This window comes from Rhinolophus sinicus, linkage group LG05, assembly GCF_036562045.2.
Source record: "Rhinolophus sinicus isolate RSC01 linkage group LG05, ASM3656204v1, whole genome shotgun sequence".
Lineage (NCBI taxonomy): Eukaryota > Metazoa > Chordata > Mammalia > Chiroptera > Rhinolophidae > Rhinolophus > Rhinolophus sinicus.
The window spans coordinates 51,139,073-51,163,987 of NC_133755.1; the positions used below are offsets into that span (position 1 = coordinate 51,139,073).

Consider the following 24,915-nt stretch of genomic DNA (forward strand, 5'->3'; position numbering starts at 1 on the left):
AAATCAAGGTGGCTTCAATTTCTCCACAACAACATTTAATACTCAAAGACAGTAAAACACCCTCTATGGATCATCAAGGAAAGAAAGGGTGACTGAGGATTTATATTAAGCCAAGCACAAAGGTTACAGAAACCCAAGCATGCATATTCAGGAATGGGTAATATAGTTCCCATGAGTCTGTCTTAAGGAACTCCTAGGGAATGAACTTCATCTAATTAGGAGATAACTGGGAAAACCACAACAAAAGGACTGGTTATGATGATATTTAACCTGAGACCTAAAATGAGAACAAATGGAAGGGTTAGGGTAACAGGGCAGAATCTAAATATTATATATACTGAAAATGTAGAAATGATAAAACTGACAAAAATTAGATGGAGAAGGAAAGAAGATGATGAGATACAAAGTAAGGACACTGATTGCCATATTATAGAATAAATAGAGTTGACAGATATTTAAAGTTGGCAAATCAAATAATAGGAGTATAAGCAAATTAGAAGCAAACAGTACAGAGGTAAATATTAAAGAAGATAGTATTGTCTAAAACTGGGTGATGGGGAGGGAGAGGGAAGATAAATTTGATTAATTTATCATTGCTATAGTAGGGAAGTCCTAAATACTGTTCCTAAAGATATAGAGGAATAAAAGTATTATTAGTACATATAAATTTATAATAATATTAGAATATAAACTCAGGTCATCCTAGATATCAGAAGAACTACACATGCGTGCACACTCATACACACACACACACCGGAGCAAGCAGGCAAAGATTTTAAAAAAAATCTATGAAACTAGAAAACTATAAATATATGTTAGGTTGGTGCAGAAGTAATTGTGGTTTTTGCAATTATTTTTAACATTTTAAACCGCAATTATTTTAGCACCACCTAATAACTATGTAAGTATAAATGTACAAGCATACTAAAAGCATCTGTCATGTCAATACTACATATCATATCAATCACTTATTAAAAACAAAATTTGAATCAGATCTCAAAGTAAAATCTAACTCTAAATTAAAGAGATTCATAAAGGCTGAATATAAAAGATGGGAAGAATGTGTGCCTGGAAAATGCAAGTGAAAAGAAAGCAGAAATCACAATCTTCATATTAGATGAGAGCATATTTAGGTCCCCCAAATTAAATGAGACAAAGAATGTAGTTAATAGAGCTAAATGGTGCAATTCCAAGAGATGACAGTTTTGAGCGTATCTATGTGCTATATAATACAACATCAATATTTACAAAACAGAAATTACAGGAGCTACAAGAAGAAATGGAAACACACTGGTAGGTAGGAGGAAATTTTAGTTCTCTTCTCTCAGTTCATATCAGGTCAAGGGCACAAAAATGTGAGAGGATGTAGAAAACCAGCATAATTATTAACTTGATTGAACCCTGTAGCTTGAAAACAGAGACTACACCAACGGCACAGTTACAAAAATTGACCAAGTAACAGGCCATGAAGAAAACCTTAAACAAATTTCAAAAAGTGACAATACCACTGACAATGTTTTTTGACTATAATGCCATAAACTTAGAACTTAATAATAAGATCAAAAGCCCAAAAGTATCTTCTATCTGGAAAATTAACAAACAAACAAACTTTAAAAAAAATTCTTGGTGAAAGAACATATAGAAAACAAAATTGTAGAATATTTGGGAAACAATGATAAATGCTACATGTTAGACTTTAATGGTTATAGCTAAAGCAGCATTCAGAGAAAGTTTATAGCCTTAAAAACCGGCGCGGCTGGTTAGCTCAGTTGGTTAGAGCGTGGTGCTCTTAACAACAAAGTTGCTGGTTCAATCCCCACATTGGCCACTGTGAGCTGCGCCCTCCACAACTAGATGAAAAAACTACTTGACTTGGACCTGATGGGTCCTGGAAAAACACACTTAAAATAAATAGAAGTTAAAAACAAACAAACTTACATTAATTAAAAATAAAAATGAAAACTAATGAGGCATCTAGTTCTTGGATCAAATAATAAAAATAAAACTGTAATTCTGGAATGCCAAGAAAATGAAAATGTTATACAGCAAAAACAAATGGGGCAATGCCAAGACAGTAGTAAGCAGAAGCAATTTCATAGTAAGTATTTTCCTTATCAGAATAGAAGGAGCAAAGTAAATAAAGCTTCAACTGAAGAAGTTAGAATAAAAAACCCTTAGAACCGTAGAAAGAAGGAAAGAGTGAAGATAAAAGCAGAAATAAGGAACTAGAACAGAAAAAAATGGTAAAATTGACAAATCAAAGAACTAGTCATTTGATGGAAATGAATCAACTATATAAATAGAGGAAGCAAAAATTCAAAATGATACATGCCAAATGTTAACCAAATAATTGTTATTTTTTTCTGAATCAGAATATAAGGCAATAATAACATTTTCTTTATATTTACTGATATTTTCTAATTTTTAAGAATGAATCTATATCACTTGCAAAAATGATTCTTTCTTGGAAGAGGTAGAACTTGAGCTAGACCTAAATGAGAAATAATATTTAGCAATATGAGAAAGGAACTTACCTGAAGTATCTTGTCTGTCAGTTTCAGATATAACCAACATAGCATGTATACTAAGTTGCTGAATATCACAATTTATTAGGTATATCTTATCATCTGTAATAGAAAACTACTGCTTTGTTTAAACCTAAGTAATTCCAAAACACTGCTCTAACAAATAACAGTCATTGGCTGTTTGGGAGAAATAAAACAAATGGAATTCATACACTTGTGTTCAAAAGACATCCTTGGTCTGGTGCTTGATATCACTGCCCTTTGGACATCTTGCACAGTGAACATTTTTGCTTGACATGCTGACCTGTGAATTTTCCAAAGTTCTGTCTTGATCTTCAAATCAAAAGTCAGTTAACTTTTTCATTTGTTTGACTGTGATCTTATTCTCTTAAAAAATGCACTACCTATGTATATGATGACTCTCAGATCCCTAGAATCCTGGATGCACCAGAAAACCCTATTCTCTAGTGGCACTGAACAAATGTCTTCCTCTCTTACTCCCTTCTCCTGGTCCCCCCCACCCTGTTCTCTCTCTTTAATCTCCACTATTTGCTTTTTTGTTTGTTTGTTTTTTAAATCTCTGCCTTTGTTCTTTCCCTCACCTGCCTCTCTTCTTTCTTGGCCCCTCTCTTATCTCCACCGCTCTTTGCCTTTGTTCATCTGATTTGCTCATGCCCTCCCCCCTCATTTTCTTCTCTCTTCTCTGCCTTTCTTAACTCTGACACTATCGTGTTTCCTCTTCCTTTGCTTTCCCTCTTCTTTCTCTCTTTCCTTTGTCACCTTCTCTCCTCCCTGCTTGTGGCAGGTCTATGACACACAACTGGAGAATGTGGAGGCGTTTGAGGGCCTGTCTGACTTTTGTAACACCTTCAAGCTGTACCGGGGCAAGACTCAGGAGGAGATGGAGGACCCCTCTGTCATTGGGGAATTTAAGGTAAATCCTTGAGGACGTGTCCCTAACCCAGGGAGGCCTAAGACGGGGTGGCAGCAGGAAGCAAAGGGGCAAGGGCAGGGGTACCGTAGTAATATCAATAATGACTAGTGCTGATGACCGTGTGGGTGATGGAGGTGGTGGCAGTGACCACGATGCTGCTGATGCAGAATCTGATGGTGGTGAGAGGATGACCCTGGGCTTGGTGATCTCAGTGGTGATGACTCTGGCAGACATGAGAGTAATGGTCACAGTGGTGACTGTGTTGGTGACGATGATAAAAATGAAAGCTGACCTCTCTTTCTTTTCAGGGTCTCTTCAAAATTTATCCCCTCCCAGAAGACCCAGCCCTCCCTGTGCCCCCAAGACAGTTCCACCAGCTGGCCGCCCAGGGGCCCCAGGAGTGCCTCGTCCGCATCTATATCATCCGAGCATTTGGTCTGCAGCCCAAGGACCCCAATGGGAAGGTAACATTCCTAGAACTCGCACCTCCCCTGGAATAGCAGGCCGGGGTACAAATGGGCTGCAGAATCTGGACACACTCTATCCTAGGAAGTTGACGGGAAGCTGGGGAAACCAGACAAATGTACAAAACTGAGATGTGACTGGATGGCTTCTATCGAGGGCCTTGTGTTCTAGGAGTTCAGAAAAGGCCAAAGTCAGTACAAGACATGGGAATAATGAGGAAGGCTTCCTGGAAGGCACAGGATTCTTAAAGACCAATGGAGTTTTGATAGGTTGGGAGGGAGATGAAAATAGTATTTGGGGAGGGGTTAAAAACTTTGGCAAAGTTCGCAAGAAGATGCTTAGTGTACAGTTAGCACAAGGATAAGGCGTCAGGATCGGTGACATTGAAGGTGTGGGCTTGGACTGGACTCTGTAGGACTTTCAATGTGGGGTGTGGGGTGAGGAGACAAAGCGTGGAATGGGATCAGTAACCCACTGTGCCATGGGGGAGCCTGAGACAAAAAGAAAACCTGTAATACTGATTCTGTCTTTATTTAAACTTTTGATATTTTGTTCATCAGGGACTGTTGGCATTGATTTTTAAGTTTTAAAATATTGCATTAAAATATTGTTTATCTTGATTACTGAGTTTTCTTGGCCCTCCCTGAGACTTTGTGCCTGGAGCAAGTTCCTCATCGCCTCACTCTGGTCCTGGCCCTGAGTGAACGATGGGAACTTGAAGGAGGGCAAGAGTCTGGAGTTATGAGGAGATGGTAGGGGTGGGGCACATACAGTTGGGACAGAAGAGAAAGAAGAAAGACGAGAGACAGGAGTTCAGAGGTCCGAAGCTAGGGTCTTCTCGTGTCCCCTTAGATGGGTACAGGCCTAGCATGTGTCCTTGAAGTTGTGGGTAGAGGCCTGGTGTTCTATCCCTGGAGCCCTGCTTTTAAAAGTGAGAAATCATAGCTGCCCTTGCCCTGCGGGTGGTCACAGGCAGAATGGAGCCATCCCCAGCCGAGGCACCGCCAGTGACCTCCAAGATATGGATGTGACCAGCAGTTCATGAGCTTCAAGCCATCTTCATACCAAGCCCGACCCTGAGCACTCTCCGGCCCCAGCTGCTCCTGGAGGCTAGTTGAGGGGATGCTTGCAGGAGGCATCCAGGGAAGGCCAGGCTGGATGTGTGGGGCTGACAAAGCCTGGCCACCTCTCTCCCTTTCCATCTGTAGGAGCAGAGGTCACAGAACGGACCCCAGCCACATGGGTCCTACAAACTGTTAGGTTACTGAGGATATCAGCCAGGCCCCCACCACCTTCTCCCAACGCGGAAGTGGATTGGAAGTATGGAGGACTCAGGTATCCCATTTCCACTGCTGGACTGTGGCTAGAAGCCCACACCAGGGCCACGTGGTGTGGTGTGGAGTGCAGAATGGGGCGTCTGGCCCGGCAGGATGACAGGATAGCAACTCTTTGATCTGGCCACCTAGCCCCATCAGGAGGCAGAGGACCGAAGACACTTCAGAGACACGTTGGGGACGTGATTTCACTTAGGTCTTTCTGTCTCCTCCTTCAGTGTGATCCTTATATCAAGATCGCCATAGGAAAGAAATCGGTGAGTGACCAGGATAACTACATCCCCTGCACTCTGGAGCCTGTGTTTGGAAAGTAAGTTTGGGGCCACCTGGGTCTTGGGGTAGAGGTGCCAGTCTGGATGACCGACAGCCCAGGGAGGGAGGAGTGGCTGCTACTGGGAAGTCCCGGTTCCTGGAGCAAAGCTGTATTTGCTAAATCATGTATGGCTGGGCGGGGCAGCGTAACCTCACCTAATTCTTCATTATGTGCCGAAGGTTGGAGTCCTGGCAGAAGCCCCTTCTTAAACATGTACACAATTACCTCAAGATCAGAAATCTGAATGGAAACCCAGAGCGTGCATTTGCTAGCTATTCTCTTTTTTTTTTTAGATTAACTTTTTCTTTGGAGTAATTATAGATTTACAGAAAAGTTACAGACAGTACAATTTCCGTATATCCTTCACCCAGTTTCCCCCACAGTTGACATCTTACCAAACCACTGTAAATATGTCAAAACTGAAAAAATTGATATTGGCACATTACTATTTACTAAACATGAGCCTTTATCAGGATTGTACCAATGATCCTACTGATGTCCTTTTGCTGTTCCAGGATTTAATCCAGGATCCCACGTTGCGTTTGGTGATTATTCTCTTTTATGGCTGCACGTTTGTCTGTAGTGAATAGATAGAGGAAGGGTGTGGACTCAAGACAGTCAAATGCTTCTTGACCTCTCAGAGCAAGGAAAGGAAGGACCCATGCCCATTGCATGGGCGTAGCTCCCAGGCATCCTGACTTGCTTGCCCTTTGGATGCAACTTCATGAGGCCAGAGAAAGGAGAATCACAGAGGGAAGTTGGCGGCTACTTCTCTAGCACTTGGAGGAGAAGGCGTGTGGTGCTCTGATATGGTCAAGTGACACATTGAATTCATAAACTGGTTATCTATCAAGTTAGCTGTGGTCACTCAGCTGCTCCACGAGGACCCAGTCAGCCTGGGAAGTGCCGTTTCTGAAGGTGAATCAGTCCTGGCCATAATGAGCCGCCACCAAGCTGGAGTCGGAGGGAAGGGCTGCAGGGAAGATGGTGGGCAGGAGCTGTACTTGCTGCATTCCAGTGGTGGGCATGGGGTACAGGTTCATGGTGGTGGCAGCAGATTGGGCTTATTCCACAGTAGGAGTGTGGATATCAGGGTCAGGTAGGAGAGCAAGAGCAGAAACACACCCCTCCCACTTTGTTTCTCCATGCTGGTCTGCCTGTGGTTTTAAGCCTCCCTCAGGTGGTAGCAGAAACTCTTTCTTTCAAACAAGCACAACTCGAGGGATATAATCAAAACAGAACTTTGTTTTTGTCTGCCAGTATCCTGTAAACATTTATTCTGTGGGGGTTACCATCCTCATTCCCTGAGTGGAAACTGTGGCAGGCAGGCAGGCAATTTTTCTGCTCACGTTTAGACAATCCACTTTGTCATAAACCCACAGTCTCAAGTTGGTAACCAGAATGCCCATTCATGTGTAATTACAAACACCCTGAATGGCTGGATGGTTGTCACCCCCCTCTCCCAGCTGGCCTACTTTGGGTATAGCTGTGCATAGCACGTGGATGTGTGGAGGGAAGGCTTCGTCTTCTCCTGCTCTCTGCCTAGTGTCTCTCCCCTCCCCTTTCTGGCAAGCCACTGAGGTTCCTGACTCGTGCAGGACCAGGACTCGGGGAGCGTGTTAGAGGAGAGGGCCCATTTTCTGTGCTCACTGCCTCTTTCATCCGGGCACCCTCTGGGTATCACATGTTTAAAGCTGATTTATTTTCTTGTGGGTGCTTTCCAGAGAGCCCCTTTGAGTCCTTGCCCTGCAGCTCTTGGGATGTGGCAGATACTATGTCCCTTTAGCTGGTGGCCTCCATCCCCTTGTCCTCAGATGGGCCTCTTCACAGTCTCTCACTGTTGGAACCCCAGGTCCCATGGGGCAGGATTCAAGGCGGCTCCAGTCTGGCCTTGTGGTGGCCCAGCCAGGATGGAAGAAATGTAGCTCCTCCCAAATGGAGCCCCTCTCTCCTCTCTGCCACAAGGTGCTTTCACTTCCTTGGGTGTGAGTCAGGTGCCAGGCTTGCATCTCCTACCTGCAGGGAAATGGTGGGGGGAGGGCCAACACCTCCACATTTGACCCCCATGGAGGGGGGGGGGTGTCTCAGAGCATGGCAGGAGCTTTCTCAAAGAAATTTCTTCACAGACTGTCTCCATCTCACTCCAGAAGTAGGTGTGAAGCTCCCAGAGTCCTGAAAGTGGGTCCCAGGCCACCCTCTTGGTGAATTCCAGGGCTCTGGCGCCTTGCTCTGGAGTTTCATATCTCTTGTCTCCTGGTGTCCTGGTGGAAATTCAGTTTTAACATTCTATTCCAATTCATCCCTTAATTCTGTGGTGCAGACCCCCCACCCATGCATGCACTCACACGCCCCGTACCAGTAGAGTGCTGTGAGTGCTGTGCATTAAGAGTTACAGGAGGCCCAAGGACGGCGGACCGCAGGGCTACTCCTGGGAGGAGAGGACGAGGCCAGGGATGGTTGTCAAGCTCCTCCTCTACCCTTGCCACCGCCTTGGGCTCCCACTGTGTGTGGGGATGACACGGAGCCGCCATTGTTCTGACCTCGGCCCCGCCCCACAGGATGTTCGAGCTGACCTGCACTCTGCCTCTGGAGAAGGATCTGAAGATCACTGTCTATGACTACGACCTCCTCTCCAAGGACGAGAAGATCGGGGAGACCGTCATTGACCTGGAGAACAGGCTGCTGTCCAAGTTTGGGGCTCGCTGTGGGCTCCCACAGACCTACTGTGTGTAGGTGCATGGGAGCTGGCTGCTCCTCTGACAATCATCCCACCCTCTGCATACAGAGCACCTACTGTGTGCCTGCTCTGGGCTAAGCACATCACAGATGTTCTGGGCTAAGCACATCACAGATGTTCTGTCACAGAAGTTCAAATCGGGGTTGTGACCTGACTCCACAGATAAGGAAACTGAGGCCCAGAGATGGTATGGCTTGTAAGTGGTAGGATTAGTATTTGAGCCTGTTTGTCTAAGAATCTCGCTCTTTCCTTAAGGCACCCCTGAGGGCCTGTAGAGGGAAAGAGAGGGAAGGAGGGAGAGGAGAGAGGAGACTGACAATGGAACACATGGGCCCCAGATGCACCCTAAGGGGATTTATATCAGGTGAACTCATGTGTAGACGGCCTCCACCCACTTCCTACCAACTTGGATCTTATTTGCGTCTGATTCTCTAAATCTGGAAATTAGAAACATCTAAGTTCCAATACTGTATATATGTATTTAAACAAGTCCTAGTATCTCTGGACCTCAGTTTCTCCATCTGTGAAATGGAGATCTCCAGTCATGATGAATGACCACATAGGGGACCCACTGTAAAAGTGGAGGGTGGGTGATGCTATGAGTGTGAGTACACGGATCACGGCGTGCCCCTCGCCATTGTCAGCGTCCGAGAGCGTCTCATCTTTGTCTTGTGTTGGGCCTCAGCTCTGGACCGAACCAGTGGAGGGACCAGCTCCGCCCCTCCCAGCTCCTGCACCTCTTCTGCCAGCAGCGCAGGGTCAAGGCCCCTGTGTACAGGACAAACCACGTGGTGTTTCAAGATAAAGAATACACCATTGAAGAAATAGGTGAGCTGCCACGTGACCTTGAAACCATCGTGGGCTCTCCCTCTATCCCCTTCTTTCTTGTTTTCTCTCTCCTGTCATAAAGGGGCCAACTGGATATAGGGTATGGTCTGGGACCCTCTAGGACAGCACAGATGGGTTAACCTTGCGCTTGGTATGTTCGGGACCAGTACTTATCTGTGACACCACTGTAAAAATAAGAGGTCAAGGTGGGGCCAAGGTCAGAGCTCAGACCAAGGCCAGGTTGGGGCCCATCTGAGGGCAAGATGAGAGGTGAGTCTGAAGCCCTGGTCAGGGTCACGGTTAAATTCCGTCAGCTCCTGGCTTTGAGTGGTCAGACTTTGATCAGAGTTTGGGGTATCGTCCGCCTCTGAGAAACAGTTTTCTACTTGAGTTGCACTAGCCTGCCAACTTGTCTTTGATGGAACCTTCTGAGCCCCCACTCATAGCTCCTGCACCGAAAGCATTCAAAGGGCAGGCAGGAAGCCCTGCAGCCCCCACCTTGCCCATGGGTCTGCCTAAGGCTCATGCCTGAGAATCCTGCCACATGCTCTCCACGTGTCTGAGGTGCCCACAGGCCTGCATTGCCCACCCCGAGCAGCTCAGACTCCCCGGTGGTGTTTATAGGCCCAGCTGGCCCCTCACCTTCTGCTGGTTTCAGAGATGTTTGATGTCAGAGCTGGTGCTTGGGTTATAAAAGGGGACTGATGACTTTGACTCCCTTATCCCAGATCCCCTCCTCCACTTTCTGTTTTTCTGACTGTCCCAGGTCATGGCTGAGCCAGCTCCTCTCCATCAGGCCCTGACCCCACCCCCATTCTCTTTTCCGATAGAACATGCCTCTGTTGTAGGCGTGGTCTCATTGCCTTCTGCTCGTCTGTGAGCAGCTTTAGCACAGGGACCAGGGCTCGTGGTGATACATTTGTAGGAAAGGAAATCCAGAAAGCTAGAGTTGGTGAGGTCTGACATCAGCCTGTTTTTGCAGATGAGGCTGTGGAGGCCACGAGTGGTTAATGACCTGCCCAATGTCACCCATCCTGTTAGACCCCGTGGTCCTTCTGTGATGCCCCGCCACTTCCTTACTGGCACCTAGTAAAGTGGGCAGGACAGGTTTGATGGATGAACGTGTGTGTGTGTGTGTGTGTGTGTGTGTGTGTGTGTGTGTGCATGCTAATGAGACTCTGTGAACATGGGCACACCTGAGTATACATACCTGTGTGTGTATGTGTGTGTAGACATGTAGACCCTCCTACCCGCAGCCAAGGTCTCTGTCATGGGAGTTCCAAGTTCGTGCTGCTGGCTGGTTGGCCAGGCTTGTCAGGGTCAGAACCACTCCTGTGGTCTCAGCTGCCCTGCTGACCAGCTGGGTGACTGCTCTGGGCTTCATTTCTCTTATCTGTAGAATGGGGATAATAGCATTTACCTTCTAGGGTTATTATGATGATCGAACCTGTTAATCTCTATGGAGAAAAGTGCCTGGTTCCCGCTTTATAAGTGTTTGCTGTTACTGCTATTATTTTAGCTACTGCTACTAATAGAACAGCTTGCACGAACCAGAGACTGGTACTAAGAGCCTGACCTGGGAGTAGAGGTTGCTGAGGCTCAGAGTTAGGAGGGCTTTGGCGGGTGGGCACGATTTGAATTGGTGGAAAATAAGAAGAGCTTTACATAAGAGGCTTGGTAGAAATGATGGCAATGGGGAGTCTGGATTTTAAGCCTGGAGCCTGTGGATAGTACAGTGTTCCCTACAGAGAGTGAGACATGAGGAGCAGAAGAAGTGTGGCTGTGCTGGGGTGAGGCTGCGGGGGTAGGGGTGTCCCAAGGGCACCTGGTTGCCCTACCATCGCTGGCTCACTCAGCCCCAGCAACTTTTATCTCTTCTCTCTGGGACAGAGGCTGGCAGGGTCCCAAACCCGCATCTGGGCCCAGTGGAGGAGCGTCTGGCTTTGCACGTCCTCCAGCAGCAAGGCCTGGTTCCTGAGCATGTGGAGTCTCGGCCCCTCTACAGCCCCTTGCAACCTGACATTGAGCAGGTAGGCCGTCGAGCCCCAGGCTCCAGAGTCCCCAACCCCAGGCTAGCCCTACTTCAAGGACACCGTGGACATCCTGGACGCACCAGCAAAGATCGCAGGATTTGGCCCTTCCCTCCTTTATGGTGTTTCTCCACAGTCTCAGGGGTCACCACTGTTGGCCTACCAGGGGACCTCTTGGGGCTGGCCTCCTCTGGCTACCCGCAGCCCTCAGGGCCTGGGGAATGGGCCCAAGCCACCTCCTCCCGCCCCATGTAGGCCGATCTCTGACTTCCTATAAGTCATTCCAAAGCCTCGCTGTTTCAGTCCGGACTCAGCATGCCCTCCCCATCATCAGTCAGTGACGTCTCAGATGGCTGGCCCTGTGCGGGGTTGCAGCAGGGAGTTCAGGCCGGCCACTAGCACCCTGTGACAGACTGGCAGGGCAGCCACAGAGAGCAGTTATCAGAAAGGCCAAAGGTATCCTCCCATGCAGAGGGGCAGCAGGCCCAGGGCGGGTGGGCTCAGGGCTGGGTGTTGGAGGAGGAGGGGGCGAGAGAAGGTGACAGGCAGACAAGAGCTGAGGCAGCTGTGAAGGTGCCTTTAGGAACATGCAGAAGACACCATCTCTGCTGTTTGGAACTGAGCTCCTCTCCCCTTGGTGGTGTGGCCAACAGCTCCCCAGGGGGGCACAACAGGTATTAAAATGTCAGCACTTGCATTTCTAGCTCTGTGACCCTGCAGAATTTCCTTCAACCCTGTTCCTTCTTCTGTAAGATGGGCTGCAGATAGGTAGGGAGCTGAGGGGTGGCTGGTAGAGTAGTTTCCTGTCGTGGAAATCCTCTGAGCCACTCTATGACATAACATGCTCTCCGATGCGCCAGGACTTTGTGTATGCCATTCACGTGCCCTGGAATGCCTTTCTCCTCTCTTCCATCTGGCACATCGAGACTCAGCTCAATACCACCGTCTCTGAGAAAGCTACCCTGACCTTTGACTCCCAGGCACAGGCCCAGATCATCACCCTGTGGGCCAGTGGGCTCACCTTTGCAGTTGGTCCTGTGGTCCCATTTAGGATACCTCCCCTAAGAGGCCGTGAACCTCTCCATGGCAAACCCTGGGTTTTCTCCGTCATGTGCCCCAGTGAGTGGCACAGAGCAGGCAGTCAGGTAGATGTTGGTTGAATGAAAAGGGTGGTGAGACAATAGAGTCATGTCTCTCCAGGGGAAGCTGCAGATGTGGATCGACCTGTTTCCAAAGGCCCTGGGGCGGCCTGGACCTCCCTTCAACATCACCCCACGGAGAGCCAGGAGGTGACTTACCCCAGCCAAGGGCTCTGAGCTGAGTGGGGCGGTGGGATGGTCCCAGCCAGCTTGGGTGGGGCAAGGAGCATCACTTGGGCCAGGCTTTGGGTCAGTAAAGCTATAGGGTACCTACCACTCCTGGGTAGGCCTGGCCAAGTGTCTGGCCTGGCCAAGTGTCCAGCCAGGCAAGCATTGGGGTCTTCTTGGGTGATCGGATTTCTTGGCTTCTCAGTCAAGGATCACCAATCCTTTGGTGGGAAATCCATGCGATTGGAATCATTCTTCTTCTCCACAGGTTTTTCCTGCGTTGTATAATCTGGAACACCAAGGATGTGCTCCTTGATGACCTCAGCATCACGGGGGAAAAGATGAGCGACATTTATGTGAAAGGGTGGGAGTCATCTTCCTTCCCACCTATCCCAGCGCCACTGAGTCACCCCCATTCCTTCTGGGGTGGTACCCTACTGGGAAGGGGGGGTCTTTGGTGTAGGGAAGGGGAGGACAAGCAAGGAAGGAGGGTCTTATGGGCGTGGTCTCTGACTTTTGGGAGTTGCTCCCCCACTAGATTTCGTCTTCTACATTAATCTTTGTGTTTAACTTACAAGATTTGAGGATGTCCCTCAAGAGAAAATTTAAAATGTTTAAAAATTGGTGGCACATTCGGCCTTTCATAGAGATTTCTTGGGAATTATTTTTGCTTTGTCGTTTACCAAGTTCATTTACCTTCTCAGTTCCTTGTTTGCCTAAGTTGAGGCTGCATATTGTGGTAGAGACGTTAATTAGAAATGTTCTCTAAAAACGTGTATGTCTAGTTGGATGGTTGGCTTTGAAGAACACAGGCAAAAGACCGACGTGCATTATCGGTCCTTGGGAGGCGAAGGCAACTTTAACTGGAGGTTCGTTTTCCCCTTCGACTACCTGCCAGCTGAGCAAGTCTGCACCGTCTCCAAGAAGGTGAGTCTCGTTCCTGTCCCCAAAGGGGGTAGTTCCTGGGCTTTCTAATGTCAGTGTGATCGTACTACCAGTTACTGGCAGGCCGTTGTCATACCCTCACCAAGGCCGCAACAAGCACTGACATTGTTGTATGATGACTATCACCATTTGCACCATCACTGCCCATGTCACCATCACCACCACTGTCCCATCACTGCCAATGTCACCACCACTGTCCCATCACTGTAATGTCACCACCACCACCACTGCCCCCTCACTCATGCCATTACCACAGCTTCCACCACTGCTCCACTACCATCAAAGCTGCCACCACCATCTCCAGCATCCCCACTATTCCTTCTGCTTCCACCATCATTGCCATCATTAGCATAGCTGCCACCCCACAACCACCCCATACCTGTGCTATAAGCATCATATGTAGCTAAGTCCAAATCCTAAAACTATTGCCTTTCTCCCAATCCTAGACAGACCAAGCAGCAGGAAAGGTCATGGAGTCAGAGTAGGAAGAACATTTGTAGGGAAATCTGTGGGGCAGTGGGGCAGACTGTGTAAGGAGAGCTTCCCAAGAGGTCCTATGGATTGGGTTGTCCATAGGATTGCGTATTGCTTAGCTAGGTCCCGCCTTGTACCTAGTTTCCCACATTTCTCGGTTGCTGCCTGTGGTCACTGCCCAAACTGGACAGTCACTAGGAGTGACTTTACCCTTCCAGACCCAGAAGTCATTGTCTTCTCTCTCCCTCCATCCTCTCACCCCGGGCTGAAGGCACCTGGAGAGCTGGTCAGCATCAGCCAGGAGGAGGGGTGGATTCAGGGACCTCTGTTCTTTGTGTCTTAGCATCTTCTAGTTTAGGTCTCTTCTGGGCCATAAACTGTACTCCTGAAACAGGAAGATCCGGAAGCAGGTGGCCCCCTTCCTGGTGGCAGCACACCTGCCCTTAGGGAGCAGAGCCAGAGCACAGTGAAGAGGGTGCTGTAGGCAGTGAGGGCCTCACGGCCAGGCTGTCTGCAGGCAGAGGGCATGTCTGTTGGAGCTTCTGCTCACCTGTGTCCCATCTAGAATCAATTCCATCTTTAGGTTCTCTCCCATCTGACAGAGTAAATGCCTCCCTGGTGTTTTGGTTCTGCTGGTCTGATTTCCTTCCGGAGGTGGCTCAAGGCTTCAACCTGCAAAGCTTCTCTTACTCCTCTTTCTTTCCTGATGGTTGAGTGGCTTAAAGAAGGGAAATATATAATGTACTTTGGCTGCCTCGGTCTTCTTAATTGTTTTCATTACATCCTTTCCCCATGGCCTCCTCCTGACCCAATACATGGGATCGTCTGTGCTTTAGAGAAACCAGAATATTGCATGGAACGTTCTGAAACCATCAAACAAAAGACAATATGGGTTCAACAAGGTTAAATGAATTCTTTCACGCAGGGATTGTTTCAGAGTGCCTGCCAGAAAGCAGACTTTAGCAACGTCCTGTGTTCTGTGCCGTCAAGGAAAGCCTAGCCTATTTGTAGGTTTAATCTTATTTTCCTTTGCTCCCTGCGTTTGTCTATCACAAGATGTTTCCATAACAAAGCAAATGCTGCATTTGTTGGGGAGGGCTCCAAACCAAATAAACACTGTCTCTCTTTTCTGTGAGACAGAGGGGAAGTGGGGGCTGGGAATGGAGACGGGAGGCTGAGGCATCCTCACACCTACTCTGGTGCTCACCAAGTCCTACGAGGGGCTAGGTGTGGATGGGAAACCGAGGCTGAGAGACGTGAATTGGTCTGCTTAAACGGGAGGTGGGACAACCCCTACATTGTGACAGGTGGAGATGTGGGCAAGGAGTTCCAGGAAGCAGAGACTTGTGTTTTTTCCGACAAAGTAGGAGGAGAGAGAATCTGGCACTGTGACAGGTGATTTGAGACAAGTGGAAAAGCCTGGAAGTAGCTGTTCTGCTGAGTAAAGGAGAGAGACCAGGAGAGAGAGAGAGGAAAAGAGGGTGGGAGAGGGAGGGAGAGCAAGCTAACTGGTGGTACAGAGAAGGGTTACCTGGAAGTTCTGAGGGCCATGTTGGAGTTTCCGGTTAAGCATTTGAGGTAGATCCATTCTGGCAATGATGGGGTTTCATCTCTGAATTATAGGTACCGGCAAAGAAGAAGGAAAGAGTTGGGTTGACCCACTGTGGCATAGCCCATAGTCCTGGACTAGCCTTGGAAGGATGGGAGGCCTATGGGGACTCCGGGGTGGAAAGGAGGAAGAGGAGTCAGGGTCCAGAAGAGGCACCCAGGAGTGGGGAGGGCTAAGGGAACGGGAATTCTGTGTGGTGCCAGGTTCCCGGAGAGGGTGGCTACGGGGATGGGAAGAAGAGGTCAGAAAAGGAGGTTGAGAAACAGAGTCCAGGGGGTTCTGAAGTCAACCAGGAGATGAGGGAGGAACCAGGTTGACCCAGAAAGAGCCAGTGGGTCCCTCTGTGGCAGAAGGGACCCTAGGAGGCAAGTGGAGCCAAGCCCACAGTGAGGCACCAATGAGCTAATCTGGGCTACAGAACTGAGTCTGGGGGTGGGTTTGTGCGGGGCCACTGCACAGCCTCTGGGCTCCATGGTCCTGCTGCAGAGCCAGCTCTCTGCCGAGGGGTTCAGGGCCTCTGGCAGGCAGGCCCTCCAGGGACCCCATTAACCAGACGAGACTGTCGTAAAGTACAAGGTCTCCTTTCATCCGGCTGCTTTGAACCACCGCTGGTTGCCCTGGCCGGCTCCCCACCTGGAGCCCAGCACACCCACCGGGGCTTGCCTGCGCGTCAGGCACCCACCCTGCAAATAAACAGCTAGTAAAAGGGCCCAGACCAGGAGCATAATGAGCGCCTGGGACCTGGGGGGCCATTCCCCAGGCTGGAGCCCCAGCCCAGCTGCTCCCACCAGGGGCCGTTTGAACCTCTGGCTCATTACTGAGCCCATAAACCAGGCCGGCCAGAAGAATGGAGGCTGCTGGCGGCCTGTGCAGGCGGGCCTGTGGTGCTGGCCATAAAAGCCCCGCCAGAGGAGGGAGGCACCTGCAGGAGGGCTGGGGCCCGGAAAAGGGGGAGGCACCAGACAGGGGCTGGGGGGTGAGGGGCCAGCTGGGGACCTGAGCCCCTTCACCGACTCAGGCAGCAGTCCAGGCCACGGCTGGGTACTTTGCAAGGTGGCCATTCCCCACGACGCATGGTCTTTGATTCGGGAGCTCTGTGGGTCTGCATGACCTGGAGCAGGCCATATGGCAGGCATGGCCCTGACTGGGCAGCAAGGCTGTGTGGACAGGTCACCCAGGGCCAGACAAACCCTGTATCTTCAGCAGTGCTCCCCGACTCCCCAGGGAGTCTGTTTCTCTGAGACCTGGTCCAGGCCCGTGCAATGACCTGGCATTGATGACCTGGCACCCATCGCCTGCAGGACTGTCAGAATGGTTCCTGTCCTTGCCACCCTTTTAGGGAAAGCTATAAGGAGAGGACAGAGAATAGGAGTTAGCAAGAAAGCCCCAGTGACCGTCCTTTGGGTTGAGTGTGGCTGGACCCAGGGTAAACCCAGGCCCTGGCTTGCCTGGTCCCCACCCCTCAGCTGCTCCTTGAGGTCTCTTGGGAAGAGGCCCAAGATGACACTGTTTCAAAACGATTGGTCTGAGGGAGGTGGGGTGGGGAGAGAAGAGGTTGTGCAGTTTTCCAGCACCAGGGACTTTCGATTTGCCCTAGGGCAAGCTCTCGAAGGTGGAGGTGGGTGGTTTGGCACGGTGAGGGAGAAGCTGGGATTACTGCCCTCCACCGTCAGCTCCTGACATCAGTGTGTCAGGGGGATCTTTCTGGTGACAGCCAGGGTGGGGTGGGGGATGGGCTGGGGGAACCTTAGGGTCCCAACCAGCCCAGCCTGTTCCCAAAATCACATGGGCAGAGCAGGATTTAGAGGTGAGAGCAGGACTCTGGAACCTGACTGCCTGGGTGTGAACCCTGGCTTGCCACTTCCCAGTGGTGTGACTCCCAAGTTACTTGTTCTGGTCTCCTCAGCTGTAAGCATAGTATCTCTCTCCCTTACAGGTTGTTGGAAGGAGAGATTGAGTTCATAGTGGTAAAAAGCTGGCACATAAGAAGTATAATGTTAATATTTTTAGCGGTCAGCTCCTGGGCAAACTCTTAATTTCTCCAAGCCCGTTTCATTATCTGTAAATTGGGAGTGAGAACCTTGACTCACAGAATTGGGAGGATTAAAGGAGCTACTTATGTGAAGTGAGCCTGCATGGTACCTTCCTGGACCTTGAACACCGTTCTCTGGGGTCTTAGCAATCATCCTGCCAGGACCTGGCTCTGGCAAGTCCCTGAGGGCTGTCCCACTCGACCTCCTCCTCCAGGCAAGCTTCCCGGCTGGAAGGGATCATTGCCTCTCTCTAATCTTGCTTTCCTGCTTCCTCCTCTGGGCCAGGATGCTTTCTGGAGGCTGGACAAGACCGAGAGCAAAATCCCGGCGCGAGTGGTGTTCCAGATCTGGGACAATGACAAGTTCTCCTTTGATGACTTTCTGGGTGAGCACTGCTTTCGGTCAGCACATTTCTGCACACTGGAGGCTGCCCCAGAACCCGCAATGTGTGTGTGCCACCCTTGGCTACCTGGCAGGAGGGGCAGTCCCATTTTCTGCCATTGGGAGCTCAGGCTCACTGGTCCTTGGATTGAGTGAGGTCTGTGACACAGAGTAGTGCCAGAGTGGTGAGAATGGGGTAGGCCTGTCAGCAGAGGTAGCATTGAACACTGGGCCACGTTGGATGGTAGGTAAGGAAGAGAGGGAAGTGCCAGTGTGTGCGGGCTCTCACTGGCTGTCTGGCCTCAGGCATGACAGGACGCGCCCCACCCCACCCCACCCTGCAGTCGAGATACTGACTGAGCCCAGCAAGTGAGGGGCTCAAGTCACTTTTACCTTCGTACCTAAGTGATGACCAAATAAATGAACACGGCTCCATCCCCCAAGCCCTAGACAGGATGAAACCCCAAGCTGATAAGCAGGGAGCCCTGGGCTGAAGGGTGTGGTAGAGACAGTGCTCTTGCAGGTGTGAGATGTAGAGTCAGGAGGACGATGTTTCCTGGGGCCAGCAGGCTGGACTGTAAGTGCCCCATCACAACTGTAAAAGTTAGCCAGGAAAATGTAGTCTCTCCCTATGATGGGATATAATTCAGCCACAGAAAGAAGCGAAATACTGATGCATGCTACAACATGGATGAACCTTGAAAACATGCTAAGTGACAGAAGCCAGACGCAAAGGGACTCATATTGTATGATTCTATTTATATGCAATAGCCACACTAAGCCAATCTATAGGGATAGAAAGTAGGCTCATGGTTCCCAGGGTTGGGAGGAGGAGGGAATGGGAAATGACTGCTCAGGCGTGTGGTGTTTCTTTTGGGGGTGATGAATTTTGAATTAAGATGACACATTTTATGTCATACAGATTTTACCACAATGGAAACAATAAAAAATTGATGGATGATAGATGTGGACAATGGGTGAATGAATGGATTTGTGCATAGTAAGATGACCGTTTGAGTGGGTGGGAAGCTCTGTTAAGGTGAATCAAGAAGGGTAAATTAGCGGGCCTATGGATGAGCGAGTAGACGGCTGGGAAGCTGTATAGATGGAATAAGAGGCCATGGATGGGGAGCTGGAGTTTGAAGGATTTGACCCGTGGCTAAGCCCATGGATTAGAGGCTGAGGAGGTGACAGTGAGTTTTTCTGGAACCTGCCCAGACCCAGGGTAGACCTCAGCTGGAGTGCTTGAGAAACCCTCTGCCAAGGACCCCTTCTCTTCCGTAGGCTCCTTGCAGCTGGATCTCAACCGCATGCCCAAACCTGCCAAGACAGCCGAGAAGTGCTCCTTGGACCTGCTGGATGACACTTTCCACCCGGAGTGGTTTGTGTCCCTTTTTGAACAGAAAACAGTGAAGGGCTGGTGGCCCTGTATGGCAGAGGATGGTGAGAAGAAGATCTTGGCGGTAAGTGTGCTTCCTCCAGCCCCGTGGAGGCCCGGGAGCCGCTCTTCTGTGGAAACCCTGCAGCGGGCCCAGACGTGTTAATCTCCCTCTCTGTTTCCAAGGCACCATCCGTCTTCCCTTCCAGTTCCTAGCATTCCTCTCCTTGCAGCTCGCATTCCAGGGAAGCCTATTTAAACAGAAAGATGCTTTTTAGCGCCTTTGGACCCTGTGTGATTACAATGCTCCTTGGTCTTCACAGATCTGTGTGCTGGGTTCCCCACGAGGCTTGGGCCTCCTATTTGAGCAGGACCCTCTAAGGGACCGTCCTGTATGACTGTCCTTGCCCAGAGGTCTGCCCAGGGCTGTGACAGGGCACTGGGAACTGTCCTTCCTCTGCAGAGAAAGTCAGTCTCTGACAATTTGCTGCAAAATGGCAGGCAGCCAGCCAACCCCTAAAGTGGCCCTTGAAATAAAATATCCTGATTGTATAAGGAATTATAAAAATTAACAAGAAATAACTAACACCTCAAAAGGGCACAGGGCATGCATAGATAACATATAAAATAAGTACAAATGAAACATTAAACACTTAAAAAAGGTTTATTCCCCCTAGCAATTAAATAGAGGCATATTTTAAAAAGTGAAAACAATTTTTTGCCCAGTAAATTAGAATTAAAAATTAGAAAAGAAATGCTCATTGCTGGTAAAGATGCAGAGACAGGCCCCTCACTTACTTCTGGGAGTGCTAATGGTTTTGCCATGTGGGGAAGCAATTTGGTAATATGCAACAAGAGATGTAACAATATTTATGGTCTTGGCCTCTGTCATCCCCCTTCTAAAATCTCTCCTAAAGAAATAACCAGCTAAAATTTAAAAATTACGTTGTGGAGTATTCGTTGCAGCATTGTTTATAATATCAAAGAGTTGGAAACAACTTAAATGAACCAAAATAAGTAGTTTATGAACCAAATTATGATCTACCATGCATAGAATGTCTTACAGCCATTAAAAGGCAAACTTTAAAGAATATATAATTACATAGTGAAATAGAATATATTCTTAAGTGAAAGAAGCAAGCTACAGAACTGTGTATATATGCAGTGTGGTACTTCATATACTTGCATAAAAGCACAGCTCTGATGCATTAAAATATTAGCAGTGCTCGTCTCCACACAGTGGGAGTATGGCTGATTTGTACAGACAGCCCTCGGAGATATTGTGGCTTTGGTTTCAGGCCACCGGAATAAAGCAACGAACGCACACAAATCACACGAATTGTTTGGTTTCCCAGTACATGTAAAAGTTATGTTTACACTATACTATAGTCTAGTAAGCGTGCAATAGTATTCTGTCCACAAAAACAATCTATATACCTTAATTAAAAATATGTTATTGCTAAAAATGCTCACCTCATCGCTGAGCCTTTAGCGAGTTGTACTCCTTTTGTTGGTGGAGGGTCTAACCTTCATTTATTTAAAAAAAAGTAGCATCTGTGAAGCGCAATAAGCAAAGCTCAATAAAACAAGGTATGCCTGTGTATGTCTGTAGTTTCTCAGTGTCCTACCAGGAGCAGGTACTGCCTTTACGATCAGATCAACCCAATAGAATTAAAAAAATAAAGTGGCTCTTACATCTCCAGGCCATGGGGCAGAGCCTGTGTGCCCCTGACCAGGTGCCCCTGTTCCCACAGGGCAAGCTGGAGATGACCTTAGAGATAGTAGCGGAGAGTGAGCATGAGGAGCGACCTGCTGGCCAGGGCCGGGATGAGCCAAACATGAACCCCAAACTCGAGGACCCAAGGTCAGTGCCAGCCCCGGACCACTGATGTCCAAGGCTTTGGGAGGTGGAGCCACAGTCCAGGAGGCCCACTGCATAGTCACACGGGTCCCAAGGCCCACACAGCCCAGCGAGGGCCACACAGTGTGTTAGGGCGCAGGTGACAGACGTCACTCCAGGAAACACTGGGCTTCTCAACTAGTTCAAGAAGCAGGCTGGGTAGCTGCTGGCTGTGCACTGGGCCTGCTGTCCTGTGGCATATACGTGCTGTGTTATGGAACCTTCCCCACTGGGTTGTTGTTATCCTCCCCGTTTTACAGATGAGGAAACAATCACAGTAAAGTTGAATAAAGTCATTCCACTAGGAAAGTGGTGAAGCTAGAATTCTTGGACCTGGTCTGATGGGCTCTGGAGCCCGATATAGGTCTTTCTCCTGACCAAGCCACCTTCCATGGCCCTCCTGTGGTGCCAGTGTGGCTTTCAAATGGTCTTTTGCCTTAATTTTCCCATCTATAAAATGTGAGGGTGGGGGAGGGGGCCGAGTCCTGTCTTCCCTACCTCACTGGCACCTAAGCGATATAGACCAGTCCAGTGGATATAGAAGCCTTGAAGGCAGTGACTAGGGGCTGAAAGACTGCTATTGGTGGGAATGGGGATGGGCGGCCCTGGGAGGTGTCTGGGCTCTGTTTGCTGGGTTTCTTCCGGTGGCCTGCTCCGCTCAACTCAGACTTAGCACAGGCAGCTCACTTTATCACGGTGTTGTGCTGAGTGCAACGGGGAGCTGGCAGAGCAGGAAGAGGCATCCTTGCCCAAGGCTGTTGGGATCTGGGTGGAAAGACAAGAGAGGCCCAGGAGACCCAGCAACGTGCAATTAAAATGGCTCCTATCACAAAATCCTGCATGCTCTTTGAGTTGCGAGGCTGACCTAGAGGAAGTTATTGAGGTTCTTCATTGTGAGTGAGAGAAACTCAGCTTTCTGGGTTCATTTCCCGCCGTCCTTCCCTGACCACAGACCAGCGATGTGCATCTAGGCAGGTGGATTGGCTACTCCGGGCCTCAGTGGGCCATAGCTCACCTCATATAACAGCCCCTCGAGGCTCTGCCCAGCTCCCAAACCTCAAGTCTGTGATTAAGTCCTGGGTCGGGAAGGAGAGAAGGCAGCAGAGAAGGTGTCTGGACAGGGTGGCTGAGAACTGGGCGCCAAGGGTGTAGGCTTGGTGGCACCAGGAAGAGGAGCAGGGCAGCATGGGTGGGGTCACACTGTAGCAAAGCCTTGGGGGAGAAGGGAGTGTAGGTGCAAAGGGCTGAGTTTTAGGGCAGGAGCTATGGAGAGCCTGGGCGACGTGGGAGCTGGACTTGGAGAAAGCAGCCCTGACAGGAGTGCCCTGCTGACCTCTGGGGTCTCACTTCCAGGCGCCCAGACACCTCCTTCCTCTGGTTTACCTCCCCGTACAAGACGATGAAGTTCATCCTGTGGCGGAGGTTCCGGTGTGCCATCATCCTCTTCATCATTCTCTTCATCCTCCTGCTGTTCTTGGGCATCTTCATCTACGCCTTCCCGGTGAGCACCTCTGAGCGGGAGGCACAGGCATGGTCTTGGAGAAGCGCCTGGTCTGATGTGGGAGGTACAGCTCTTCACCGCCAACAGTACCTCGTCTCATGGAGAGTCTCCATGGTTCTCAGAGACCCCAGTCTGATGGAGAGAAGTAGCCTCTGCCCATGGTCTGATGAGGGAGACATGACCCTTACTCTGGGGAATCCTGAGTCTGGTAGGGAGAGAAAGTCCTACCCTCAGATGCACTTAGTCCAATAGGGGAAACTGAGCTCTTGCCCTTGATGGGGAGACATAGCTGTCCTCAGGAAGCCCTGGGACTATGTAATCAAAGGGTTGGTAGAAGGTGAGCCCCTTTGGGCAGTGGTGGGTGGGGGAAACTTCCTGAAGGAGGGTGTGGAACTGGGTCTGAAAGGGAAGGGAACGTGTGGACGGCAGACCAGAGGAGAGGGCCCCTTTGTGAGGAGGGCACTTGCTGAAGTCCAGAGGGAACACCTGGGGCCAGGAGAGGGTCTCAGTGCCCATCTGAGGACCTTGGTAGAGAGTGTCCTGCCTCCTGCAGCAGGGCAGGCATGGGGGAAGATGCAGCTGGACAGGTGGTGGCCCAGGAGCCTCTCACTTGGCACAGTGCACATTGGGGGTCCCTCTCACCTGGTAAGAAGGTAGCTGCTATGCCCCTACCTCCATGGGGCCCTCCCCAAGGGATCAGGATCTGGGTCTTTTGCCTTCGTCTGGGCTTCCCTGGTCCTCACAGCTCATTAGGGAAACCCTGAAGATGCTCCAGCCCCCCACCCCAGTACTTCTGGAACTTCAGACCTTGAAGGGATCACAGTATTCCCAGGCTGATACCTGATTTTTAATGTTCTTTAAATAAAAAAACACACACCTTTTTAATATGAAAATTTCAAACTGATATAAAAATAGAGAGAATGGCATAATCAGCATCGTTGATTGGCATCACTCTGATTTGAATGGCAAAGAAACAGGGACCCAGAGAGGGGAAGGGGCTGGCTCAGGGCTGTAGGGCAGTCTGTGCACAAGTTCCAGTCCAAGGTCCTGGACACTGTGGGTCTCAGTCCCGGTCAGCACCAGGCCACCGGCCACGTGCAGTGTGCCCACAGTGTGCTCTGGAAATCACTGGCCTGTGCGTATGTTGCTTTGTGAATCCTCCAGGTGGAGGTGGTGGATGGAGTGAGTGCTCTCTCCCATGTGACCAGCAAGCCCTTATATCTGCAGGTCCTGAGGTGTTAGAAATGCATTGCAACCGTCATCTCATTATAATGTTGATGAGACGCCTCCAGGAACTTAACTTTTTTTTTTAACATTTCTTTAAAAAAATTTTTTTTTTATTAGTTTCATGTGTACAAAACACTATAATAGTTAGATATTTATCATTTATACCCCTCACAAAGTGATAACCCCCTTTCCTAATCTACTACCCCTCTGACATCGCATATAGCCGTTACATTTCCACTGTCTCTATTCCTAATGCTGTACTCCGCTTCTTGTGACTATATATATGTAAAATTATAGTTTGCATTCATTATTGTTCAGCTTCAGCTTCAGGTGTACAGTGCAGTGATCAGGCATCTGCATCATCCCTGAGGTGGTCTCCCTAAGGAGACAAGTGTCCATCGGATACCCTACAAAATCTTTACAACATTATTGATTATATTCCCCAAATTGATTTTCATATCCCTGTGGCCATCCTGTGGTTACCGATTGTGCTTTCTAATCCCCTCACCTTCTCTCTCATCCCCCCCCCACTCCATGGGGAACATCAGAGGAGACTGTCTGATCTGGGCCGTAAGTGACAAAGGAGGGTGTAGGTCCAGGATGGCTGATGTGTCTGGCTGCAGGTCAGGCCCTCTGTGCTGGTTGTGGTTGCCTGGAGCACCTTGCCGAAATATGTTCTGAGGCTCAGCAAGAAGAGTCATGGCTGATAGGCCAAATATTGCTGCAGTCTGGGGGGATCGGAAGCTTGTAGTTTGGGGGGCCCTCTCAAAGCAGAGGAAGATGAAATTACAAATACAAGGTTAGATACTGGCCCACGGGAGGGCATGTGCAAGTATGGTGTCCTAGAGTGTAAGCTGCCCGGGGTAACCTGGGATCTGGTGTCAGGCCCAGGTCTGTGCCTCCGTGTTTCCCCCTATCGGGCAGGCCCAGGGTGCCAAGTTGGGGAGGTGAGGTCCCCCTTGCCCTGTGGCCCTCAGACTCCCATTCTCTCATT

General features: G+C 49.5%; 1 protein-coding gene across 24 annotated transcripts in view; it reads left to right on the forward strand.

Moving 5' to 3' along the window:
- DYSF (dysferlin) overlaps nucleotides 1-24,915 on the forward strand; it is a 201,104-nt gene that overhangs the window by 173,918 nt on the left and 2,271 nt on the right. For all 24 annotated transcript variants that reach the window (XM_019718953.2, XM_074332153.1, XM_074332151.1 and 21 more), the window contains 13 exons: nucleotides 3,331-3,459; nucleotides 3,768-3,923; nucleotides 5,477-5,568; nucleotides 8,130-8,300; nucleotides 8,994-9,136; nucleotides 11,027-11,166; nucleotides 12,367-12,455; nucleotides 12,742-12,837; nucleotides 13,259-13,400; nucleotides 17,820-17,919; nucleotides 19,200-19,378; nucleotides 21,048-21,157; nucleotides 22,547-22,694. In XM_019718953.2, coding sequence (XP_019574512.2) covers nucleotides 3,331-3,459; nucleotides 3,768-3,923; nucleotides 5,477-5,568; nucleotides 8,130-8,300; nucleotides 8,994-9,136; nucleotides 11,027-11,166; nucleotides 12,367-12,455; nucleotides 12,742-12,837; nucleotides 13,259-13,400; nucleotides 17,820-17,919; nucleotides 19,200-19,378; nucleotides 21,048-21,157; nucleotides 22,547-22,694 — 1,695 coding nt within the window. The remainder of the gene's footprint in view (nucleotides 1-3,330; nucleotides 3,460-3,767; nucleotides 3,924-5,476; nucleotides 5,569-8,129; nucleotides 8,301-8,993; nucleotides 9,137-11,026; nucleotides 11,167-12,366; nucleotides 12,456-12,741; nucleotides 12,838-13,258; nucleotides 13,401-17,819; nucleotides 17,920-19,199; nucleotides 19,379-21,047; nucleotides 21,158-22,546; nucleotides 22,695-24,915) is intronic.